The following is a 23,896-nucleotide window of genomic DNA, read 5'->3' as shown; positions in this document are numbered from 1 at the left end:
TTTAACTTCTAGCATTTTCTATTCAGTATCTTTTCTTCAAATGATTTTGAAAAACAAGATGACAAATTTCAAAAGGGTTTATTGAGGTAAAATTTGTATTGAGCATTTTAAAAAATAAAAGCAGAGGCCGTGTGTATGTGTAAGAGAGAGAGACAGACAATGTTCTGATTACACATGTTGTAGCTTTTTTTTGTGCTTTATAAACTTAAAAATGTACATTAAGCTGAGAGAGATATACTGGGGTCAGAGAGCAAGGGTGAAAGAGAAAGGGGAAGAGACTTCATGATAATATTCATTCAATTATCAAAACAAAAAACACCAGGTGAATTTTGAAGCCAACCTGTGTTTTGTTGATATTTGGGAAAGGTCATTGCTGATTCCTTACTGCTGAGGCATTAAAATAGTGGAGAGGAATTTGAAGCAAATGCATTTGTACAATCAAATCACTGGCAGTAATTTCTACCCTGCTCTTTCTTTCCTCTCCCTGTTATGTCTAATTTTTTTATCTCCAATTTCCTGCCACGCTGGCACCTAAGAGACTGTGAGGATTGGGACTGGGTGTGTCCAGTCACGTCAGCAGCACAGGGAGCAAGTTAGCAATACTCACATGGTGCTGGGCCTGCCCTCACCCACAATGTGCATTGGCTGAGAGGGAAGAGCCTGCTATGATTGACATGAACTACAGGCAATTGGGGGAAAAACTTGCTGCTCCATCATGGTATCAGTGTAATTGAAATCATTTATATATTGGTGGCCAAATTCACACTTTAAATGTGCAAATTCACAAAATGCTGCATTCTTTGCTGCTGCAGTACAAAGTGGCATTGCTGAGTTCTGGGAGTTGTGGGTATGCTGCCTGATTGAGCCTCTGTACCAGCAGGAGGGACAATACAAGCTCCAAGAAATCTGCAGTTACTCAGGTTTGCTTTATTGCCTTTCTTTAAAATAATTACCACCATGGCTCATTTCCAATCCACCGGGACCACCTATGTATTCAGCAACTCACTCCTGATTTAAACACTTTGTAGATTTTGTCTCTAGTCTCACGTAGCACCTCCAATGTCTGTCCATGGGGATTTATTGGTTTTGAGCCCTTTAAGCCAGTCTAGGATGTCCATGCAAAATATATAATCAAGCCATTAGGTTTAGTTCAGAAACTTTCTGTGACGGGTAGCTTGCTTCTTTAGTGTTCAGTTCCATTCGCAACTCCTCAGATAACGAAGCAGTCCATGTCCGCATGCAGCAAGTCCGGGACAACATCCAGGCTTGGGCTGATAAGTGGCAAGTAACATTCGCACCAGACAATGACCATCTCCAACAAGAGGGTCTAACCACCTCCCCTTACCATTCCCCACCATCAACATCGGGGGGGGGGGGGTTAGGGGGGTGTCACCATTGACCAGAAACTTAACTGGACCAGCCATATAAATACTGTGGCTACAAGAGCAGGTCAGAGGCTGGGTATTCTGCAACAAGTGACTCACCTCCAGACTCCCCAAAGCCTTTCCACCATCTACAAGGCGTGTCAGGAATGTGATGGAATACTTTCCATTTGCCTCGATGAGTGTAGCTCCAACAACACTCAAGAAGCTTGACAGCATCCAGGACAAGGCAGCCCACTTGATTGGCACCCCATCCACCACCTTAAATATTCACTCCCTCCACCACTGGCGCACCGTGGCTGCAGTGTGTACCATCCACAGGATGCAGTGCATCAACTCGCCAAGGCTTCTTCCACAGAACCTCCCAAACCCATGACCTCTACCACCTAGAAGGACAAAAGCAGCAGGTGCATAGGAACAACACCACCTGCACGTTCCCCTCCAAGTCACATACCATCCTGACTTGGACATATATCGCCGTTCCTTCATTGTCGCTGCGTCAAAATCCTGGAACTCCCCACCTAACAGCACTGCAATGGTTCAAGGCAGCAGCTCACCATCACCTTCTCAAGGCCAATTAGGGATGGGCAGTAAATGCTGGCCTTGCCAACAATGCGCACATGCCATGAACGAATGAATAAATTTTAAAAAAACTTCCAGGCAGTAACCTTTTAATGTTAAATATTTTTTCTTCATCCTTTCAATTCAGTTTACATTCTTAAAAAGGGGCAGAGAGGGAAATAGTTTAACATCTGTTTGGAGACTCTTATTCTTCCCAGTGCTTTTCCTCACCTTGCTCCCTACAGGTTTTGTAGTATGTTTCACTGATTTTGCATGTTGTCTTATTAATCCATCTCAGGTTTGTCTCTTTATTGTACGCTTACTAGTTCTTGGGTATTACTTATCCAATACATTCAATAGAAAGTCCTTAGAAAGTATTGTGTTTGTCTTCAACTGAAATTGTGCTTTTTTTGAATACCATGCCCTCCTGTCAATTTGTTTGTACACTTTCTCCATTACCTTGAAGTCGGGTATTTGGTTGGATCTGGCTCAAAAAATGTTTGATGGTGGAGGATGATCCAGAAATGTTTGACAACCAACGACATATAATGTGGTGGACCAGAAATGGAGAAATTGGGTAGTGTTACTAACTTCAGCATAATGCCTCAAAACAAAAGAATGGAAGGATTAATGCATGAAAAATGAAAGTGATCGTGCATCGACACTTTTGAAATGTCAAAAGTTTAATAATCTGTCAATTCACCTTCATGCAATTACAAAGAATGTAGAAAAGAACACAAAAACTGCTGTTTTAAAAAAGGTTCTTCCCAGGTGCATAAATTACATCTGGCACTTCATTGCACCCACAAGGGCCAAATGCCAAAAACTGACGAATCTGACATGCTTAATCCTACAGAAATATGAAACACATTCTTTAAGTGTCCCTTTGTCAAACACAATTCCATTCTGGACATTCACCAAGGCCTCATGAGATAGTGAGGTGGAAGAAACTTGCTTCAAAACCTCCGCAGAAGATGGCACCATTGCCAGTATCCTGCAGTTTTCAGTTTTGAGCAACCTGTCTTACCAAATAGATCCGAGCAGCTCAAAGCAATCTGGTTACTACGGTGAAAAGTGCATTGTCGCAAATCTAACAGGCAAAATTACAAGATCAGATGCTGTTACGGTGGTTTGCCTGGGTAATCTGCAAAAAACATCATTGCAGTACAGGGAGCTACATTGGACACTCCTATTTTAATTAAAGTCAGCCTAAAGGTGCCATGTCTCTGTGACTTTACTTGGTTCACTGAAGCTGAAGACTTGAAGTCAATCTACAGGGTTTACTATACAGACACCCAGTTACTGTTAATAAGGGATTGGATTTTTAAAAAAAAACACACCAACAACTTTCACATCTATTCTGACAGTATTTGAGGCAAGATTGAAGGGTACTTTGACGAAAGACAGTTCTTCAACGGCAGTAGGTTCCTAACAAGGCTTACAGAATAGAAGGCCCTCACCGTCCCAATTGTTGCACAAGGTGGGGGGAAGTCATGTTTGGCCTCCAAAGCACATGGGAAACATGCAAAGCTCAGGGAGTACAGCCGAGCCTCACTGAACAAATAACAGAGCCCCCAACAGCATTTAAGAAAAATATAAATGTAAATTGAAAAAGTAAAAGTCACGTCCTCTGACTTTTCGCAGTTTTAAATGGAAATTCTACCCAACAGATATGTGTAATTTAAAAAAAAATTTTTTTTTTTAAAAAAGACCGGTGATGGATTTACTACTGAAGAAGTTGCTTCTGTAATTGTCTTGGTTGCTGGTTTTAGGTGTTCTGCCCGGATCTCAATAGAGGGTGGATGGATTCCACAGCACCAATAAAAAAAAATGCAGACGTACAAGTTGTTTGAAAGTTATGATTGCCAACTTTCATTTCTGTATTCCCCACCCTCCCAAGGACTGGGGAATGCCCATACAGGTCCGTAGTGTGAAACTGCACTAGTGGCCTCTACAGATGGGGCCGACTACTCGGGTACACGGATGCTCCAACTCCGCTGTGGATGAGAGGGCCCATTGTTCCTCTGAAAGCAACAGAGAGTATGTAACGTGCTGCAATGTGGATGCAATATGAACCACAGTGGCGCATTTGCTAAGCAAATCGACTGGGAAGGGAAAGGAAGAAAAACATGGCAGATAGGAAAAAGTAAGCTTTACTCTGGGAATTATTTTTCAGTGCGTGTCTGCAAACCCTCCCATCACTTCCGAGTCCCCTTTTGCCGGCTCCACTTTTTATATGGTTGGTGGCGTTCCCTGAAGCAAGTTTGAGTAAACAGAACCCCAACCCAAATGACCTGTTATTTCTGGGTAGTTGTACTGTCTTAACTCAAACATAACCTCCCCCACCCCACTCTCCTGAAGTTACTGACTCTCGTTGGGGTACAACATTGCTGCTGACAGCCTGCACTCACCCAAGTTGTCACTCTACATGTGTAAGCCTCCACTGCAAGCGTTCGCAAGCTATTCGACCGTGACCAGCATTACAGTGGAGCCTAATCCACAGGCGAACTTTCCAGCACGGTCAATGGACAACAATCAGGAAGGAGGAACCTAGCTGATTTTAATCCTCTGAAGCCCAGGTGCACTCTGGCCAATTGTAGCATCCCCACTGCCAGCACATTAAAGAAAATAATTCCTGCTAAATAGCAATCATAGTATACCTTTTAAAAAAAAATCAGTCTGGTGCAGTCCATTAATAAGATTTGACCACACATAAGCAATATTGTTCTGTCCTGTTATGCACACAGCAGGACTCTCAAATGATACAATTTGATAGATGTGCTACAGATAACATGCAGACATTTGGAATAATCAGACGCAGTGAAGACAATTTGGCAATCCCTTGGTGAAACCCATTCTGTTAGGAGATTAGCTGACCAAATATGCTGCTGAAAGAACGTATCCCCAGAACGCAAACAGGTTTCCAGAATCACCCCACCAGTGAGCATATTTGTCGATTTAATGAGACTGCAAAAGAGCTTGCTAGCTAGGGACCACAAATTGGATGCAACACAGGGGAAAACTCCTTCCTTCAGTAAACGTAACATGGCTCCCACTTGCCAGCAGTGTGAGATCGTAAAGATTTTCTGTAAGCCTTAATTTTGACACTTGGGTTACATTAATTGATTATTCAAGCTATCGACTAATTCTGGCAGCTTCAATTGGAGAATTAGTGTTCCAATGGTTTAAAAGGTAAAAAGGAAAAAAAACAACAAAAACATTTTCTGGTATTATATGTAAACGTTTGATATGTCAGGCTGGGAAAATGGTAAAAGGGGGTTTGAAAAGGACGGATGGTGCCCACTCTATGTGAAGGTCAGACCAGCCTCATTATACACTTTGAAGACTTTCTCGATAGCGTTGACGTAGGCAGCTGTTCTCAAATCCAGGCCCAGGTTATATTTCATCGCTGTGCGCATAATTTGCTGTAATACAGGGAAAAATAAAATTACAATTGAATGCATACACCCTTATTTCTTCCTCCCTTCCTCTCTTTGGGTTAGTTCTACAGCTCTGACAGCCCTCAGGTACATCACCCCACTAGCCATTCTTCAAGTCCGACCAGGGTTGCTGAGCGTTGACAGGTCATTCAACCATGAAAGCCATGATGGCCAACCCCAATCTTACCTGCACCTTGATGTCCAAATAACTGCACCTTCCAGATGGAGCCCACTAAAGGCTCCTGCTCACCGTTCAGTGACTTGTGCTGGAAAGTGCCTGTGCAAGGATATTGGTAGAGGACAGGATAAAATTGGAGGGAGAGGGAGGACAAGATCAATTCCCTCCAAGTGCAAGATTTTTTAAAAAAAGTTTTTGATCGTACTTGATTGTGAAAAACAAAGTACAAAGGAACATGATTTGTAGCAGAACACAGTTGCAAGAGATTTCAGCAAAAGGAAGAAGTTTGCAGGACAGAGCTGCCTTTGTTTCACAAGTTGCCATTTTAGAGCGCACACAGCTCAGAATACTGGGCAGAGGAGTCTCTCTACAAAGCAAACCTTTCTGCTTAAAATTTGAATAGCTCCACTTTGGAGGATTAATAGGCACACGTGATTTGGAAGGATGCAGAGTCACATGATCTTTTAACAAATCAGACACAGCTCCACATCATGAGCACTTGCAATTTTAATTAGTTCTGGGCAATGCTGGGTGTACAGGAGGGTGTGCCAAGTAGATACTTTGCTAGCTTTTCTCCATTGTATGACAAGTAACTCAACGGCTTTTCAAATGTGATGCACGTAGGTCACTAAAATGGACTGTGCTGTCAAAAGGTGTTATTTACGTTTGGGTGATCTCTTTGCCAACGGCGGGGCAAATCCAACGTGACTACAATCACACAAGGGATCTCAGTTGGTGCCGCCTTGTGGGTTGCTGTGGGAACCTGCATCTCTGGTGTTGGGGGGAGAAGGGGAGGGGGGGGGGGGTGGGGTAACTCCTTTTCATAAGGGTTTACGGCACGGGTGACCAAACTTGAGATGTGGCAGGTTACGTATACTGAATGATAAAACACCTAATTTAAAAGAATACACACAGGAGTGCTCAGTCTTTCCCCCTTTTTCTAAAGGGAAGTTAGAACTCAAGTTTTAAAAAAAAACAAATGAATTTGAGTAATTAAAAAGCATTCAATCGCAAGCCATTACAAAAGTAACTGTTTGAATTTGTGTCTGTTTTGATTTTCATTTGGGGAGGGAGCAGCGCTGGGAACAGACCTTTACAAACCTCCAGACCCAGGAAACTCAAACAGGTGTAACCAGCGGAATTTAAAAAAAAAAATCCAGAAACTGAGTAGACCACAGGAGGGCAAGTCAATGGGGATTTGCGGGCTGTGTATGGCCTGCAGGACATCGTTGTGGCTGCAGATGCAAGCTACACTTTTGTAGTTGAGGTACTGGACAGTGGAGGAAGCATGCCTCCAGGTTTAGCTACTGTGACTGTCCAAATAAAGGATATGAATGATTACTCCCCTGAATTTAGCGAGCTTGTCTACAAAGGGCTGGTGGCACCAGATACCCTCAAGGGCAGCCTCATCAATGTCATATCTGCTGAAGACAAGGACCCTCCCTTAAGTTACACTGACTCTGCTAATGGACATTCTGAAAGAGAAAATGTTGTGTTCGGATAGTCGCTGCATTCATGCAGAGCATGCTGAAAGTTCCAATATCTCTTTCTGGTGAAGCTTGCGAGAAATCTTGCCATGCTTCTGTCCCTATATGAGATTATGTAACAGCTATTGTTCAATAACACTGCTGGATAGTGAGTTAAACATTAATCTACATCAAGAATATAATTACTTGAGTCAAAAATATAATTCTATATGAACTGGAATGCGCTGCCTGAAAGGGTGGTGGAAGCAGACTCAATCATGGCTTTCAAAAAAGAATTGGATTAATACTTGAAGGGAAAAAATTTGCAGGGCCACGGGGAATGGGACCAACTGGATTGTTCTTACAAAGAGCCAGCATGTGCTGGGTGGGCTGAATGGCCTCCTTCTGTGCTGTAACCATTCTATTCTATTCTTCATTCTGTGACACTACTGGCTTAAGAGATACTACGGAGGCAGTGCAGGGAGAGCTTTACCCTGAATCCGATCGGGGTGGGGCAGGGTTTGGTGTGCTGACTTGGTGCACAGTTTAGATGGACTCAATTTCCCACACCTTGTCTTTTATCTTGATGCAAATTGTCAGAATCCCAACGCAGCTATCAAATTTCAGGGTAATGGCAGGGTTGTTACTTTCTGCCAAGTCCAAACAAGACAGGGTGCAGGTCAGGGGAGGATCGTGGCTCGAGCTATGGCATTTGCTTTGCTGATGAAAATTAATTGGAAGGCTCATAATTAATGATTCTATAGTGTTAATTCCTTATTCCTGCTCTCATGACAGGGAAGTGACTTCAGAGTGAGCACTAGTCAGAGACAGCGAACAACGTAACTCCCATTCTCTGATCGGCAATCCTCAAGAGTGCGCCTCCCCACTGGAAGAATGGGTTCAGGGAAATCACCCCTTAAATCTCAAGACACTGAAGTTGAAGAAATGTACATTTGACTTTATTTAAAATAAAGACTTATCTTGTCCAGAAATTTCCAGACACACCATTTAGAAGAGCGAGAGCGTGAGATACCTGTTTAGTCCACAACTGGGTTCAGCTCTAGGTTAAGAGAACGAACTAACTTGCAATTATATGGTACCTTTTATAGTCTCATGACCTTCCAAAGTGCTTCACAGCCAATTAAGTACTTTAAGTGTAGCCACTGTTGTAAAGTAGGGAAACGCAGCAGCCAATTTGTGCACAGCAAGATCCCACAAACAACAATTAAATAAATGATCAGATAATCTGTTTTAGTCAGGTTGGTTGAGGGATACGTGTTAGGCAGGACACGAGAACTCCCCTACTTTTCTTAGAATAGTGCCATGAGGTCTTTTATGTTGACCTGAGAGGGCAGATGGGGCCTCGATTAATGTCTCATCCAAAAAACAGCACCTCCAACAGTGCAGTGCTCCCTCAGAAATTCATTGAAGTTAAGTTTAAGAGAAGGAAGCCAAAAAGCCATCTATTTAAAACATGGCCAAGGGAAAATAATTACAGCAATAAAGCAGAAAAGCATGTTGTGTAGGACCAATTACTATTTATGTGGATTACCAGGAGACACAGGCTCTTTGTTGGTGAATGCAATACTAAACAGCAAGCATCATACTGCCGGAGGCAAGGGTTGAACACAGAAATAACTAAGAATGCTGAAACAAGGGAGAATTTCAGGTTTTATTTTATGCAATGTCTGAAAGCATTCCTATTCAACCCTGTGCATCTTACTCTCTCATTACATAAAAGAAATTTGGTAGGTTCACATGAAAAGCCAGACCATTATTTGTCACCACACCCATCTGCCAGGGAATTCCCCCTGGCTTCATTTCGGCATATACTCTGTGTGCCTCAGCTCTCTAAGGGGGCACAAGGGAGAGGTGGCATAGTGTTAGCACTTGTGCCTCTGAGCCAGAAGGTTATGGGCTCAAGCCCCAATTCAGAGACTTGAGTGCAGTACTGAGGTCCCATCTCTCAGATGAGATGTTTATCTGAGGCACAGTCTACCAGTTCATGTGCACACAGAAGATCCCACAGTGCAATTTGAAAAGGAGAAGGGGAATAGTACCAGTCTCCTGGGCAACAACATTTATCCTTCAACCGACACCACTAAAACAGATTATTTGATTACCTAGATCATTGTTGTTTGTGGGACCTTGCTGTGTGCAAATTATCTGCCATATTTGCCTACATAACAACAGTGACTACGCTTCAAAAAGTTTGTCATTAGCTGTGAAGCGCCTTGGGACGTCCTGAAGACATGAAAGGCACTACATAAATGCAAGGTCTTTTCTTTTCCAAATCAAACATGGAAATCAAGGTCGTGTGGACGATTCTCCCCTCACCCCCTCCCCAAATACAAAAAAGGTAGGATTAAAGACCCCTGAAATTCCATGCCGCACTGGACAATAATGGCTGTTCAGACCCCTGTGGTAGCACAGAATTGAGTTCACTGAGTATAAACATTGTACAGCTTCCCAAAGTGAGACCATTCTGCATCTCTTTGCACAACATATTTATCCCTATACGTACCTTGGCTGAGCGCTCCATGGTATATGCAAGACCAGAGTGGACAATATCCTTTTCGGAGGCACCCTGTGGAAGAGAGGGGCATTTTAATATGCTAGAAAAAAAATAGCAGTCGTGTGTGAAAATATCAGTAGCTTAGTCTAAGAGGCAATCTGTCAGTGTGAATTAGGATATTGTTGTCCTGGAGGCAGCAAGCTCTCTTTGAAATGGATACTGACCACCTTCCCAAGGGGCCCTGTGTCTAGGCTTCCCCCAGTGCCTCCGAATTAGGCACTAGGGGCAGATAAGACCACCTTGTGGGGACTGGTCTGACCTCCAGCGAGATAATTTTAGTCTCATCTCTGGACCTTTTGAGTTTTACTTAGTCTTAAATAATGTGGTTCGAGTTTCAGTCCAGTCTTCTGTTCCCAGATTTTACTCATTTTAATTTAGAACAATTTAGTTGTTGCTTTCATTCTAGTTTTTTTCATGAATGAAGAAAAATCAGGTTACAAAACAATGTCAATTATTTATTTTCTCACACAAATGGAAACTACAAGGTTGGGAAATAATAAACTTGGGTTTTAATGACATCTGTTTGATTCTCCAACATCTGTTCCAAGACTAGCGTGTTTCAGTCCTAGAAATAATTTTAGTCCCACCTTGAATTTTATTCATAATTAAAATTAGGACTAAATTTCTCAGCAAAAACTCGATATTTTTCTCCTCCTTTGGCCTCAAGTTGATGCTTTCCCACAACAAACTCCAGGAGGCATTGAAGCCTTACTGCTCTGCAGATCTATGGCCCTCTCAAGGAACATCGCAAATAATTATCCAATAGAATTGACAGCCGTGCTGCAGTTCACCATCTGACGCAGTAATGCAAGCACAGCTCTCAATGGTTAATTGTTGCAGTTCAGGGGCACTTGATGTTTCAATTCAGGGAAGGCTGAGGATGCAACCAGTATGGAGAGATGGTGTGGAGATGCCGGTGATGGACTGGGGTTGACAATTGTAAACAATTTTACAACACCAAGTTATAGTCCAGCAATTTTATTTTAAATTCACAAGCTTTCGGAGGCTTCCTCCTTCGTCAGGTGAACGATGTGGAAATGAAATCCTCGAAATGAAATCGCATTTATAATTCACAGAACAATGCTTGGTGATCTGTCTGTAATCACCAAGCATTGTTCTGTGAATTATAAATGCGATTTCATTTCGAGGATTTCATTTCCACATCGTTCACCTGAGGAAGGAGGAAGCCTCCGAAAGCTTGTGAATTTAAAATAAAATTGCTGGACTATAACTTGGTGTTGTAAAATTGTTTACAAGTATGGAGAGAGAGAGAGGTTTGCATTCACTCGTAGAGTCGACTGCTTATAGTCAGAGATTAAGGAACGCCAAGCAAGTTTGGACATTGAATTTCTGTAACCGTCTCCAGTTCAAAGTTAATTTAACACTGAAAGAATTGGCTCGCAATCAATACAAAAAAAAAACTTGCATGAGTCATTCGATCTTGAAAATTTTTTTCAATAAAAATAAGTGAATTCTACAGGCTCAAACAGAACTCGAGAGCCACAGCACTGTGACATGGAGTGTATGTCTACCAGAGGAGAAGAATTGTCCGTTTGAGGCTGACTCCCCACATGGTCAATCACTGAGCTGAGCCAAGTTGCCACCAGGAGGAATCATGCAAAGGCCAAGTGCTTTCTCACAGGAGAGGGAAATGCTGCCTGACCAGTCACCCTGGGCTGTTCTTGCACACCCGCTGGTTAGAATAACTGGTCAGAGCAGAATTGGGAGTAAGAATCCTCCCTCAGGACAATGCATGACACTAGAGACTTCTTTTGGAAGGGTAGAAAAAGGGCGGAGGACCGATAAGTAATAAACACTAACAGGAAACAGCTTTTTGCCTGCCACAATCCCCTAGTATAAACAACCTAAACTGCTGCAGCTCCAGTTATTGTTATTTATGGTTGGCTACTGAAAATATTCCGTAGACACACCCAAATGTAATTCGATGTAACATGCATAAAGATGAAAGTCACTTTGAAATGCAGAATTTACTAGGGATGTCTGCTCTCAACAGATGCACAGCAAAAGCTGCTATTAAACCAACATGTGGCAGCCAAACACTGTAATACAGGTAATGCTTTCAATACCAGCATTTACAACATCTCTGTTTTGGAGCAAAACACAGAAGTTGCTTCAAATTAATTATAAATGTTGAGCAAAGGCGAGATGCCTCACCAGCTTCCTACAGCGTTGTAAAGCAGCACAGCCTGGGACTAACATTGAAAATATGTTATGTGCTAGGAAAGGAATAGAACTGAAAATCAATCACAGGAAAAGATCTTCAGTCTCACACCAAAGCATTCAAGACAAACCCAACCCTCCATCTCAGGAGCACCTTGTGAGCAGTCCAGGGGTGACTGGCAACCCAATACTCCCTCCCCCAACCAACACCATACGGCGACTTAGAGCTCTGTAAAACATGGAATCCCACAATCCAGAACCCAGGCTTAGTATTCACGACCAGGCAGGTGGACGGAGCAGAAGTTGCTCTTTACATGACAGCCTCTCCGTAATGGCCTGCATACTTGGTGCAGGTTGCACAAGTCAGATGTTGTGCACACTTCCCTTCTCCACACCACAATTTAATACAAACGCCTCGCCATTGCATGTATCATGCTAACTCGGAACTCTACCAGGCATGAAACCAACCCAGGAGATGCCGAATGGCCTGTTTCGGTGCTGTAAATTCTACGTGCTCGCTTTATACAGAGACCAGTTCAAGAGCACAGAATTGGCACTCTGGACCGGTGGCTGAACTCTTATGAATTGCAGGGCACTTGCCTACATAACAGTCCTTGCAATTCAAAGCAGCTAATTGTGCAGTAGTGCTTTGAGATGTTTCAGATATGTCTGATAAGGGTTTTTATATAAAAAGGAAGTATTTCTTCAGGTCTGGTCTGACGCCTCGGTTGAAACTTGCACTAAACATGCCAATGACACTACTTACCCACACCCAATTTTATTCAAATGGTGCAGGGGGTATGGGCTGCTAGTTGACAGTAATTTATGGTCAAGTTTGGAGATCCCTTGCCTGTATGGCACCAAAACTTTAACCAGATGAATATTTTTGGTACAAAGGATTAGGTTGTTTGATCAGTGCATTTGAACCAACACCAACTTAAACTCCACCTGAACAGGGTCCACTTGTACTTGGGTTACCAATACAACAGGAGATTTGGTTGCCAACCAGCGCTTTGCCACGGTGAGAGGTAGAAAAACCTGTCTACAACATTCTCATTTCTTCTGGAGTTGAGGTAGGGTTCTTGTTGGAAAAAGGAGGCAGTTACTTGCTCTCTCACCTTCTCCCTTTCCCACTGCTTCAGACATTACAGTGGGACATTAGACAAAGATCACAGTTAGTGGATTAAACACTGCAAAACATTTCAATTTATTTCACTTTTGAAGACTCAAAATGATCAGCCGCTGCCTTCAGTGGAGAAACTTCAGACGGGTCTGGTAAGAGTCCTCTGAGCCTGCAATACACTGTCATGAACTCAAAAGGTTGAGGGTTTGTGTCCAAAAGGGATAAATTAAGAGGTCAGGTTTCATTGACTAAGCTTTTATTCCCTTGAGTATAGAAGATTAAGGGGTGATCTAACTGAGGTGTTTAAGAAAAGGATTTGATAGGATAGATAGAGAGAAACCATTTCCTCTGGTGGAGGAGGCCAGTACAAGGGGCTACAATCTTAAAATAAGAGCTAGGCTGTTCAGGGGTGATGTCAGAAAGCTCTTCTTTATACAAAGAGTAGTGGAAATCTGGAACTCTCCCTCAAAAAGCTGTCAACTGAAAATTTCAAAACTGAGATTGATAGATTTTTGTTAGGTAAGCATATTACAGGTTACAGAACCAAGGGGAGTAGATGGAGTTAAAGTACAGATCAGCCATGATCTAATTGAATGGCCTTTTCCTATGTTCCTTCCTATGTCCATAACTCCCTACCTGATGAGGTTAACCATGCTGTGATATGGAGGCCAGCACGTCCCAGCATGGAGTGGAAACTTCAATGAAATACCACGACAATGCAAGGAGCAAGTCAGCCTGTGGCACTCTTACAATTCCCAAAGGCCTGGGAGCAGGTCTCGGGCCTCTCCGGTGTTGGGGACAGTGCAGGAAACAAAAGTGGAAAAAGGGAGGCCTTTTAGTTTTTAAAAAGATAAAATGGCAAGGTTTTAAGTATTTCTTTAATTCTACTTTCCAACATTCAGCATCAGCCGGTGGACAGGGCCAGTAATCAGGCGAGGGAGATGTACTTTTTTTTTTAAAAAACAGAAGACCTTTTGTTATATGGCACTAATGTGTGGTGCTACAGAGTAGGAACATATGGGATTATTCCTGAGACTCCCCACTCAAACTCACGATCTTGGTTGTGCCATCAGGGAGAAGACAAGAGGGCAGGTTTCATGGACCAAAAACATCTAAATTTTCTACAAACACAGCAGCTGCATAATTAGTTACCACACCCAGTTTCCATGGGCTGTACTCGTTCTATAAATGGTGCATTCAACCATCCAACTTTGAAGGATACACCCTCATTTCTGAATATTTGACAGATTTTTAAAAAACGTACAAGTAAACTTAAACTTGTTGTGCCTCCGGCACTTGGCCGAGATTTCAGCTTGAAATACCTGCATTGTCATAATTCAGGCAAAGTGCCTACACCCTTTATTTGTTCCCTCCACATTATTCGGCTTCCATTAGCGAGCCCACATTTTCCATCAACCAAAACTTGACCTGGTGTGAACTATCTGGTACTGGATGCCACAGGACAATGAACTATTAAACCAATGGGGTATGCACTAGAAATATATATCAAGGCTTCTAAATCTCTCTGATTTGGTGGGAAAATGCTAGGCTAAAAGACCATGTAGATAAGGCTAAAAGCTCACAAACAAAAGTTTGAGGGGTAAAATTATACAGATAAATAAAATCAGCAGATAAAAATAATAATGCTCAATTTATCACTGGTACTTTTAAAACTGTTTATCAATACTAAAATAAGTCTTTTGATAAGCTTTTTATGTAAGTGCACAATCTATGATCTATACATGCAATAGAAGCATGTGAATTTAAAAACCAGTGAAAACGCATCATATTTATTCCCAAGTTTAGGTAGCTTTTCCAAGAAAAACCACATTTGACCCCATTGTCCTTGAAAACTGCTGTCTTTCCTCTGCAAAGTCCTTCAACGTCTTGTCACCTCCCAAACCCGTACCCATCTTTTTCACAACTCCATTTGAATCTCTCCAATCAGGTTTCCACATCACCAGAGCACGGAAACAGCTCTAGGTGGTCACTGATGGATGCACAGTCAACCACACCACCCTCCTTCAACGCCTCTCCTCCGTTATCCAGCCCAGTAAGACTGTCCTTGATTAGTTCCACTTTTACCCACTTGACTGTAACCAGAATTTCTCCAACGATGGTTTCTCTTCCTGTCTCTGCATGTTACCCCTGGAGTCCCCCAAGCATCAATCCTTGCTGCTCTCCTGTTCCTCACGCTGCTCCCTTGGTGACATCATCCAGACATCACCACCTCTCTCGACCCGCCACTGTCTGTGTTGTTAACACTGCTTGTCCAACATCCAATCTTGGATGAGCCGCAATTTCCTTCAGTTAAACAGTGGAAAGACCGAAGCCTTCGTCTTCAGCCCCGCCACAAACTCTTCACTCTTCCCGCTCATTCCATCTAGAATATTGTCTCAGGCTGCACCAGACTGTTGGGAACTTATCATATTCGACCCCGAGCTGAGCTTCTCTCCCTCTCGATCACAAAGACCACCTGCTTCCACCTCCATAACGTTACTGGCCTCTTCCCCAGCCTCTCATCCTGCACCATCTGTAAACTTCAGCTCATCCAAAACACTGCTGCCCGTATCCAGCCACGCATCAAGTCCCGCTCACCCATCGGAGTGGTTTGCTAGGCTATTTCAGAGAAAACTATGCAGTTTTGGTCTGGAGTCACAGGTAGACCAGACCAGGTAGGGTGGCAGGTTCTCCTCCCTGAAGGACATTAGAGACAGTTGTGTTTTTGCAACAACCTAGAAGCTTTCATGGTTATTTATCTGGTACCAGCCACGAATTACCAGTTTTTACTTGCCGTGGAGGAAGAAGAGCTGTGTGCGGCTGACTCAGCAAGTTCTCTCCCAAGCAAAATTAATTAAGGGTTAATAGGCAAACATTTTCCTTCAGCATATGTAGTTTTCTATGCCAATAGCATTTTCAAAATACAAGTTCAGTCATTTAGTTTCAGTGCAGCTTCACACCTCTTCAATGCGACTACTGCTATCACCCTTAAGCTTAGATATTCTATACAATACCTGCTCTATCAGAAACAGTAAAGACTGGTCTTCCAAAATTCCATTTTCATTTAGTTGCGCTGTAGAAGTCCTGATTACATCCAGGATTATATTCCTTGGCATTATGATTACCACATTTTTCTGGATTTCGCTTTACTGTTCTGGGCTTACCATAGAATATGACCTAGATCGGTTTGCCTGTCCGTTAGATTTGGGGAGTGGGAAAAAAAAGAGAAAAGGTCCCAGAGACTCACTGCTATTCTGGCTTGGAATTCTGCTGTTGGCACAACTGGTATTGTGCCACCGTGCTTGCCAAACTTCCTCTCCAAGCTTTCCTGGACGGACACTGAGGAAGAAAAGAAAAGTTACTGGTTAGACAGAGTCAAAATTCAATGAAGTAAAGATCTGGCAAATTGTTGCAAGATAGCAATTCTTCCCCCCAACCCCATCACAAGCATCCATACCGAGTGAAATTGACTACAGTTTCAGAGTAAGTGTTGGATAGTATCAGATACAGAAAACTCTCGAGGGTCAATGGGATTTGAAGAAAAAGCCCACTATGGATCAGCCAGCAGTGCTGTGATGCGCTGTGCTCGCCATGCCCCCATTGGATTCTGGTGATGGTACAGTGTAACATGAGGCACCTTCTGAATGAGGATATTTGTTGTTTCGAAAAGACAGGAAAAATGGAAAAGGAGAGGGGTGTAGCCCTGATAAGAAAGGATGACATAAGGACAGTAGTGAGGAAGGATCTTGGTTCGGAAGATCAGGAAGTAGAATCAATACAGGTGGAGATAAGAAATAACAAGGGGCAGACAGCACTGGTGGGAGTAGTTTATAGGCCCCCTAACAGTAGCTATACTGTTGGACAGAGTATTAATCAAGTAATAAAAGGAGCTTGTAACAAAGGTGATAGAATAATCATGGGGGACTTTAATCTACATATAGACTGGACAAATCAATTGGCAAAGGTAGTTTGGAGGATGAGTTCATGGAATGCATTAGAGACAGTTTCCTAGAACAACACGTCGTGGAACCAACCAGGGAACAGGCTATTTTATATCTTGTATTGTGTAATGAGATAGGGTTAATTATTAATCTCATAGTAAGGGATCTTCTGGGGAAGAGTGATCATAATATGATAGAATTTCACATTGAGTTTGAGAGTGACGTATTTAAGTCCGAAACTAGAGTCTTAAATGTAAAGAAAGCCAATTATATAGGTACAAGGGCGAGTTGAGTAAGGTAGATTGGGAAATTAGATTAAAAGGTATGACAGTAGATAAGCAATGGCAAACATTTAAAGAAATATTTCATAATTCTCAACAAATATACATTCCATTGAGAAATAGAAACTCCAGGGGAAATGTGATCCATCCGTGGCTAACTAAAGAAGTTAAGGATAGTATTAGATTAAAAGAAGAGGCCTATAATGTGGCCAAGAGTAGTAAGCCTGAGGATTGGGAGAGTTTTAGAAACCAAAGGATGACCAAAAAATTGATAGAGGGAGAAAATAGAATATGAAAGTAAACTAGCAAGAAATATAAAAACAGATTGTAAGAGCTTCTACAAGTATGTAAAAAGGAAAAGAGTAGTGAAAGTAAACGTGGATCCCTTACAGGCAGAAAGGAGAAATTATAATGGGGAATAAGGAAACGGCAGAGACATTAAACAAATATTTTCTATCTGATTTCACAGTAGAAGATCCAAGGAACATACCAGAAATAGTGGAGAACCAAGGGTTTAATGAGAGTGAGGAACTTAAAGCAATTAATATTAGTAAAGAAAAAAGTACTGGAGAAATTACATGGGACTGGAACATCATAATACGATTAGGCAGAGTCAACATTTTATGAAAGGGAAATCGTATTTGACAAATCTATTCGAGTTTTTTGAGGATGTATTAGCAGGGTAGATAAAGGGGAACCAGTGGATGGAGTGTATTTAGATTTTCAAAAGGCATTCAATAAGGTGCCACATAAAAGGTTGTTACACAAGCTAAGGGCTCATGGGGTTGGGGGTAACATTAGCATGGATAGAGGATTGGTTAACGGACAGAAAACAGAGAGTAGGGATAAACGGGTCATTTTCAGGTTGGCAGGCTGTAACTAGTGAGGTGCCGCAAGGGTCAGTGCTTGGGCCTCAGCTATTTACAATCTACATTAAAGATTTAGAAGAAGGGACTGAGTGTAATGTATTCAAGTTTGCTGCCAATACAAAGCTAGGTGGGAAAGTAAGCTTGAGGAGTACATGAAGAGTCTGCAAAGGGATATAGACAGGTTAAGTGAATGGGCAAGAAGGTGGCAGATGGAGCATAATGTGGGGAAATGTGAGGTTATTCACTTTGGTAGGAAGAATAGAAAAACAGTATTTTTAAAATGGTGAGAAACTATTAAATGTTGGTGTTCAGAGGGATTTGGGTGTCCTCATACAAGAAACACAAAAAGTTAGCATGCAGGTACAGCAAGCAATTAAGAAAGCAAATGGCATGTTGGTCTTTATTGCAAGGGTGTTGGACTTCAAGAGTAAGGAAGTCTTGCTACAACTGGCTTTGGTGAAACCTCACCAGGAGTACTGCGTACAGTTTTGGTCTCCTTATCTTAGGGACGGTGCAACAAAGGTTCCATGATTTATTCCTGGGATGGGAGGGTTGTCCTATGAGGAAAGGTTGAGTAGAATGGGCCTACACTCTCTGGAGTTTAGAAGAATAAGAGGTGATCTCATTGAAACATATAAGATTATGAGGGGGCTTGACAGGGTAGATGCTGAGAGGTTGTTTCCCATGACTAGAGACTCTAGAATGAAGGGGCATAGTCTCACAATAAGGGGTTAGCCATTTAAGACTGAGATGAGGAGGAATTTATTCACTTAGAGGGTTGTGAATCTTTAGAATTCTTTACCCCAGAGGGCTGTGAATGCGAGTTGTTGAGTATATTCAAGGCTGAGATGGATAGGTTTTTGGACTCTAGGGGAATCAAGGAATATGGGGATCGGGCAGGAAAGTGGAGTTGAGGTCGAAGATCAGCCATGATTGAATGGCGGAGCAGGCTCGGGGGGGCCATGTGGCTCACTACAGCTCCTGTTGTTATAAGGACACATTTGAGCCATTTTAAGTCTGTGTATTCTCCACCTCACCCCGTTTCCTCCCTGCACCATCCGCCACCTGCACTTGAAAGATCGAACAGCCAACCTGATCAGAGGCCTCCACTGATGCACCTCTCCTGGAAACTTCAGAGAAACAGGAGCAGCCTGTTGCTGACTTTTTTTCTGGGGATGAGGGGGAAGGAGGAGGAGGCAGGAGACATCCCCACCCCTACACTCATCCTACAGTGCTCCAGCTAATACTGGGAACTTGGGTGGCAAATGTAGTTTTCAGGTTTGAACATTTGTGCCACTCAAGCTTGGCTTCACCTAATCATTACTTCCAGATTTATCTCAATCATCTCTCCTTTTCAATTCAACCTTATTGATTTGTGTTACGGGCCTTCACCCTTGACCATGGTTCATCCAGTGATCTGCTGCAGGCTCTTTCTGGCCTGGGCCCAGCTTGCAGACAGAGCACAGCCTAGTCTGGACTTTTGAATGTCTGGCTCTCATCTCATTAGTGCCAAGCTAAGTCAGACCTGGTAATTTCATTACTAATAATTATTCGTGCATCAGCCAGACACATCCAAGTGATCCCTCTCCTCCCTGCCAAATTACCTGCTCTGCACTATGTAAAGCTGTTATAATCATAGGCTGTTGCAAGGGAATTACAGCAGCTCATTTTACCACCTATTGTATGCAGCAGCTAACCATTTAATAGTTTGTGCACCTACCGTAACACTGCTTATAATTAAATTGCAAGTCATTTTTGCTGTCCGGTTAGTATAAATGGGTACTATAGAGTGTGTAGTCCTGTGGGTGCCAAGCTCAGATAACTCCCTCTTTCGCTCAGTGCCAATTCTTATAGATTTGTATAACAGCAAATGCAGCAGACCAACTCGAGGCTGACCCCTCAAACCTGCTGCACATTAGTTAATCTATACAGCTAGTGTTTTGTGCCAGTTAGTCGCCAGATTTCAGAGGATAGGAAACAAAAACCCTAACTTTAATAGCAAGCAAAACCCTCAAGAATTGTAGAAAACAGATCAAATCCAAAAAGAAAAGTTCAGCCACAAGATTTCTAAAAGCACTCACTAAGTTGGTGCAAGACTGCGGAATTATCACCATAAGGAAACCTGTGCATCTGTGGCTGCTCGATTACAACCGTTAACAAGTTTCACCCACCATCTGTGCTAGGTTAAAACCAAGGTCACAGGAGTCAGTGTCCAAAGTACAGTGTCCCCCTCCAAGATATTATTTAACAGAAAGAAACACCCCCTCCATTTAGGATGGATTCAAACTTAGCTCCCAAAGGTGAAAGATTCCCTCTCCCATAATTTTCTCCTCTCGGGCCTTTAACCTATACTGGGGTACAGGTCCACATGGACAGCAGCCGGTCAGCACTTTGCCCAAAGGACCATTTGGAGCCTGGATAGTGGACTATTCACCCAAGGAGAACATCATAAGTGAGGATGATAGGGTTAGATGAAGAAGAGTTAGATGGGAGGAGGCTTATGTGGAGCCAAATGGCCTGTTTCTGTGCTGTAGACTATGTAAACTGACCAAATGTCCATGTCACATTCCAGCAGGAGTCACCAAACAGCAATCAGGAGTGGAAATGCTGACTGAGTTTCCCCCTTTTCTAGCCCATGGGCAGAGGCCAATTGTAATGGCTCTACAGATGTCCAAGTGAAGGCTTTGTAGCACACTGCATCATTCATTTCATTGTACTGTTGAATTATAAATGCAGGACTAAAAACCACAAGACCACTCTATGCTGCTCTGCACGGAGTGTTGGCTTTCAGTACTGTACTCAGATACGTGCTCACGAAAGCCTCTGAATCACTTACTTAGCAGGTGGTAGTTGGAGTCTCGCTCATATTTGAAGGTCAGACGGCCATAGCTGACATGGTTCAGATTTTTCAGCCACTCAAAGTAGGAAACAGTGACGCCGCCTGCATTCAAGTACAGATCCTGCAAAAAAAAAAGGGGAGATAAAAGTTACACAGATCTGAATCCCAGTGATCCAGGTGGTACAGTGCACTGAAGCACCAACCTGTGGTACCGAGTGATACAAGGCTTCACACCCGAAAATTATATTTGTCCTTCCTGAGATCCCGTTCTTAGCTGAAGCACTGTGGGGAGAGGGCCGGACGGCAACAGTTTCCACTCCTCAAAAAAAGTCACCAGCAAGCTGCTCTTCCACATCTCCTCAGGCACTTCACAGTAGCATCAGCAGAGGCCTTAGATCAGCTTGACCATTCGCTCTCTCAAGTGCAGTTGGTGTGAGATGCAGGGGCACCAGGGAGGAATAGGGGCGGGGGCGGATACACACATAATAGGGCTTAAATAATTTATGATGGTCACTGCAGCGAAGCAATTATTACATTTTACAATATTATTAGGACAGTCCAGCCTCAGATACACATTTAAAAAAGTTTCACCATACACCATGGGAGGAGGGGAGTAGCACATAAAGTCACCCTGGTGCACAACGAAAAAGGTGGACTTTCAAATATATAAAAGGAATATACATACTCCAGGATTATTTCCTCTGGTTGGTGAGTCAGTGATAAGGAATTATCAACTTAACAGAGCTATTAAGAGTAAGGAAAGAGGTTAGGAGAAATTTCTTTATGCAGAGAGTTGATAGAACTCGGATTGTTTTGCCACAGGGGGTAGTCAGGCAGATACTAGTGGCTCTTGTAAGGGAAGAGTAGGTAAACAGTTGAAGCAGAGGAATGTACGAGCCTGCAGGGATGGAGGGAGCAGCAAGATTAATTTTTGGTTGCTCTAGCAAAGAACTGACCGACATGATGGATCGAATGGCCTCTTTCTGTGCTGTAAACTTGTATGGTTCTATAGGCTAAAGCTCTAACAAACTTACCTTTTCATGTGTGAAAAAACACTCATGAGGTAATGGGTCTTTTTTTCTATTCTAAAGTTCAGGTGTTGAAGTTTGACTGTTCATTTGATGGCCAGTCTAAGCACTAATCAAGCAGCTAAGTAATTTTTTTTTAAACTTTACATACAGAGCTGTATTTATACACATATTTTAAACATATAAATGACTAGTTCAGATTAAAGTCATAGCAGAACTTGATCCTGGATTACTCCTAGAACGGTAAAAGTAGTTGGTGTTGATCGGTTCTTTCTGATGGAATTGTTTGAGCTGCGACCTCAAAGGTAAACTCCAGTAGGAACTGTGATATCATTTGACACGTTTCTCCTAAGAGCAATCTGCATACCAAGTGCGCAGCTGAGATAAGGCGAAGGCCGCAGGATAGCAAATTTCAGATTAGGTTTGATTGCATTTTTTGTTTTTGAACAATTCTACCAGCTCTTAAAATTAACTCAAAACAGCAGCAGCTTGGGCAAGGGCTGGTGTTGCTTGTGGAACTGTACACTGGCATTAGCCATGGCGCGCTTCTCATTCCAAAGCTGAAAGGTTTAATTATGAGGACAGGTTGCATAGACTAGGCTGGTATTATAAGTATAGAAGATTAAGGGTTGATCCAATTGAGGTGTTTAAGATGATTAAAAGTTCTGATAGGGTAGATAAAGAGAAACTATTTCCTCTGCTGGGGGAGTCTAGAACAAGGGGGCATAAGCTTAAAATTAAATCTAGGCTGTTCAGGGATATCAGGAACCATTTCTTTACACAACGGGTCGTGGAAATCTGGAACACTCTCCCCTTAAAAAGGTTTTGAGGCTGGGGGTCAAATGAAAATTTCAAAACTGAGACGGATAGATTTTTGTTGGAACATAAGGAATAGGAGCAGGAGTTGGCCATACGGCCTCTCGAGCCTGCTCCGCCGTTCAAAAAGATCATGGCTGTTCTGCGATCTCAACTCCACTTTCCCACCCATCCCCATATCCCTCGATTCCCTTAGTGTCCAAATATCCATCGATCTCAGTCTTGAATATACTCAACGACTAAGCATCCACAGCACTCTGGGGTAGAGAATTCCAAAGATTCACAACCTCTGAAGAAATTTTTCCTCATCTCAGTCCTAAAAGGCCAACCTCTTATCTTGAGACTACGACCTCTAGTTCTAAACTCTTCAGCCAGGGGAAACAGCCTCTCAGCATTTACCCTGTTAAGCCCTCTAAAAATTTTATATGTTTCAATGAGATCACCTCTCATTCTTCTAAACTCGAAACGCAGCAGCTGCATAACTAGTTACCACACCCAGTTTCCATGGGCTGTACTCATTCTATAAATGGTGCATTCAACCATCCAACTTTGAAGGAAACACCCTCATTTCTGAATGTTGTACGTTGTTTTTAAATCTGTCTAAGTAAACTTAAACGTAGTGTGCCTTCGGCACTTGGCAGAGATTTCACTCTCAAAATTATCAGCTTGAAGTACCTGCATTGTCATAATTCAGGCAAAGTGCCTACACCCTTTATTTGTTCTCTCCGCATTATTCGGCTTCCATAAGCGAGCCCACATTTTCCATCAACCAAAACTTGACCTGGTGTGAACTATCTTTGACTGGATGCCACAGGACAATGAACTTTTATACCAATGGGGTATGCACTGGAAATATATATCAAGGCTTCTAGATCTCTCTGATTTGGTGGGAAAATGCCAGGCTAAAAGACCATGTAGATAAGGCTAAAAGCTTACAAACATTTTTAATGTGAGAAGCAAAATTATACGGATGAATAAAATCTGTATAATGCGCAATTTATCATTGGTACTTTTAAAACTGATCAATACTAAAATAACAGTCTTTTGATAAGCTTTTTATGTAAGTGCACAATCTACTATGATCTATACATAGAATCATAGAAAGGTTACAGAACGGAAGGAGGCCATTCGGCCCATCGAGTCCGCGCTGGCTCTCTGCAAGAGCAATCCAGCTAGTCCCACTCCCCTGCCCTATCCCCGTAGCCCTGCAAATCTT

The 23,896-nt window shown here is 42.6% G+C and overlaps 1 protein-coding gene across 1 annotated transcript in view; it reads right to left on the bottom strand.

Moving 5' to 3' along the window:
* Positions 1–2,608: 2,608 nt before the first annotated feature.
* The window catches only part of glud1a (glutamate dehydrogenase 1a), a 90,558-nt gene continuing 69,270 nt past the window's right edge, over positions 2,609–23,896 (bottom strand). Inside the window, exons 10-13 of the mRNA XM_067972689.1 lie at positions 20,834–20,957; positions 16,154–16,245; positions 9,552–9,614; positions 2,609–5,368 (exon numbers count right to left, since the gene is read on the bottom strand). Of these exons, the coding sequence (XP_067828790.1) occupies positions 5,249–5,368; positions 9,552–9,614; positions 16,154–16,245; positions 20,834–20,957 (399 nt within the window). The 3' untranslated portion in view covers positions 2,609–5,248. The remainder of the gene's footprint in view (positions 5,369–9,551; positions 9,615–16,153; positions 16,246–20,833; positions 20,958–23,896) is intronic.

The sequence above is a fragment of the Heptranchias perlo genome, chromosome 36 (genome assembly GCF_035084215.1).
Source record: "Heptranchias perlo isolate sHepPer1 chromosome 36, sHepPer1.hap1, whole genome shotgun sequence".
NCBI lineage: Eukaryota > Metazoa > Chordata > Chondrichthyes > Hexanchiformes > Hexanchidae > Heptranchias > Heptranchias perlo.
This window is presented reverse-complemented; position numbering and strand designations above follow the sequence as displayed.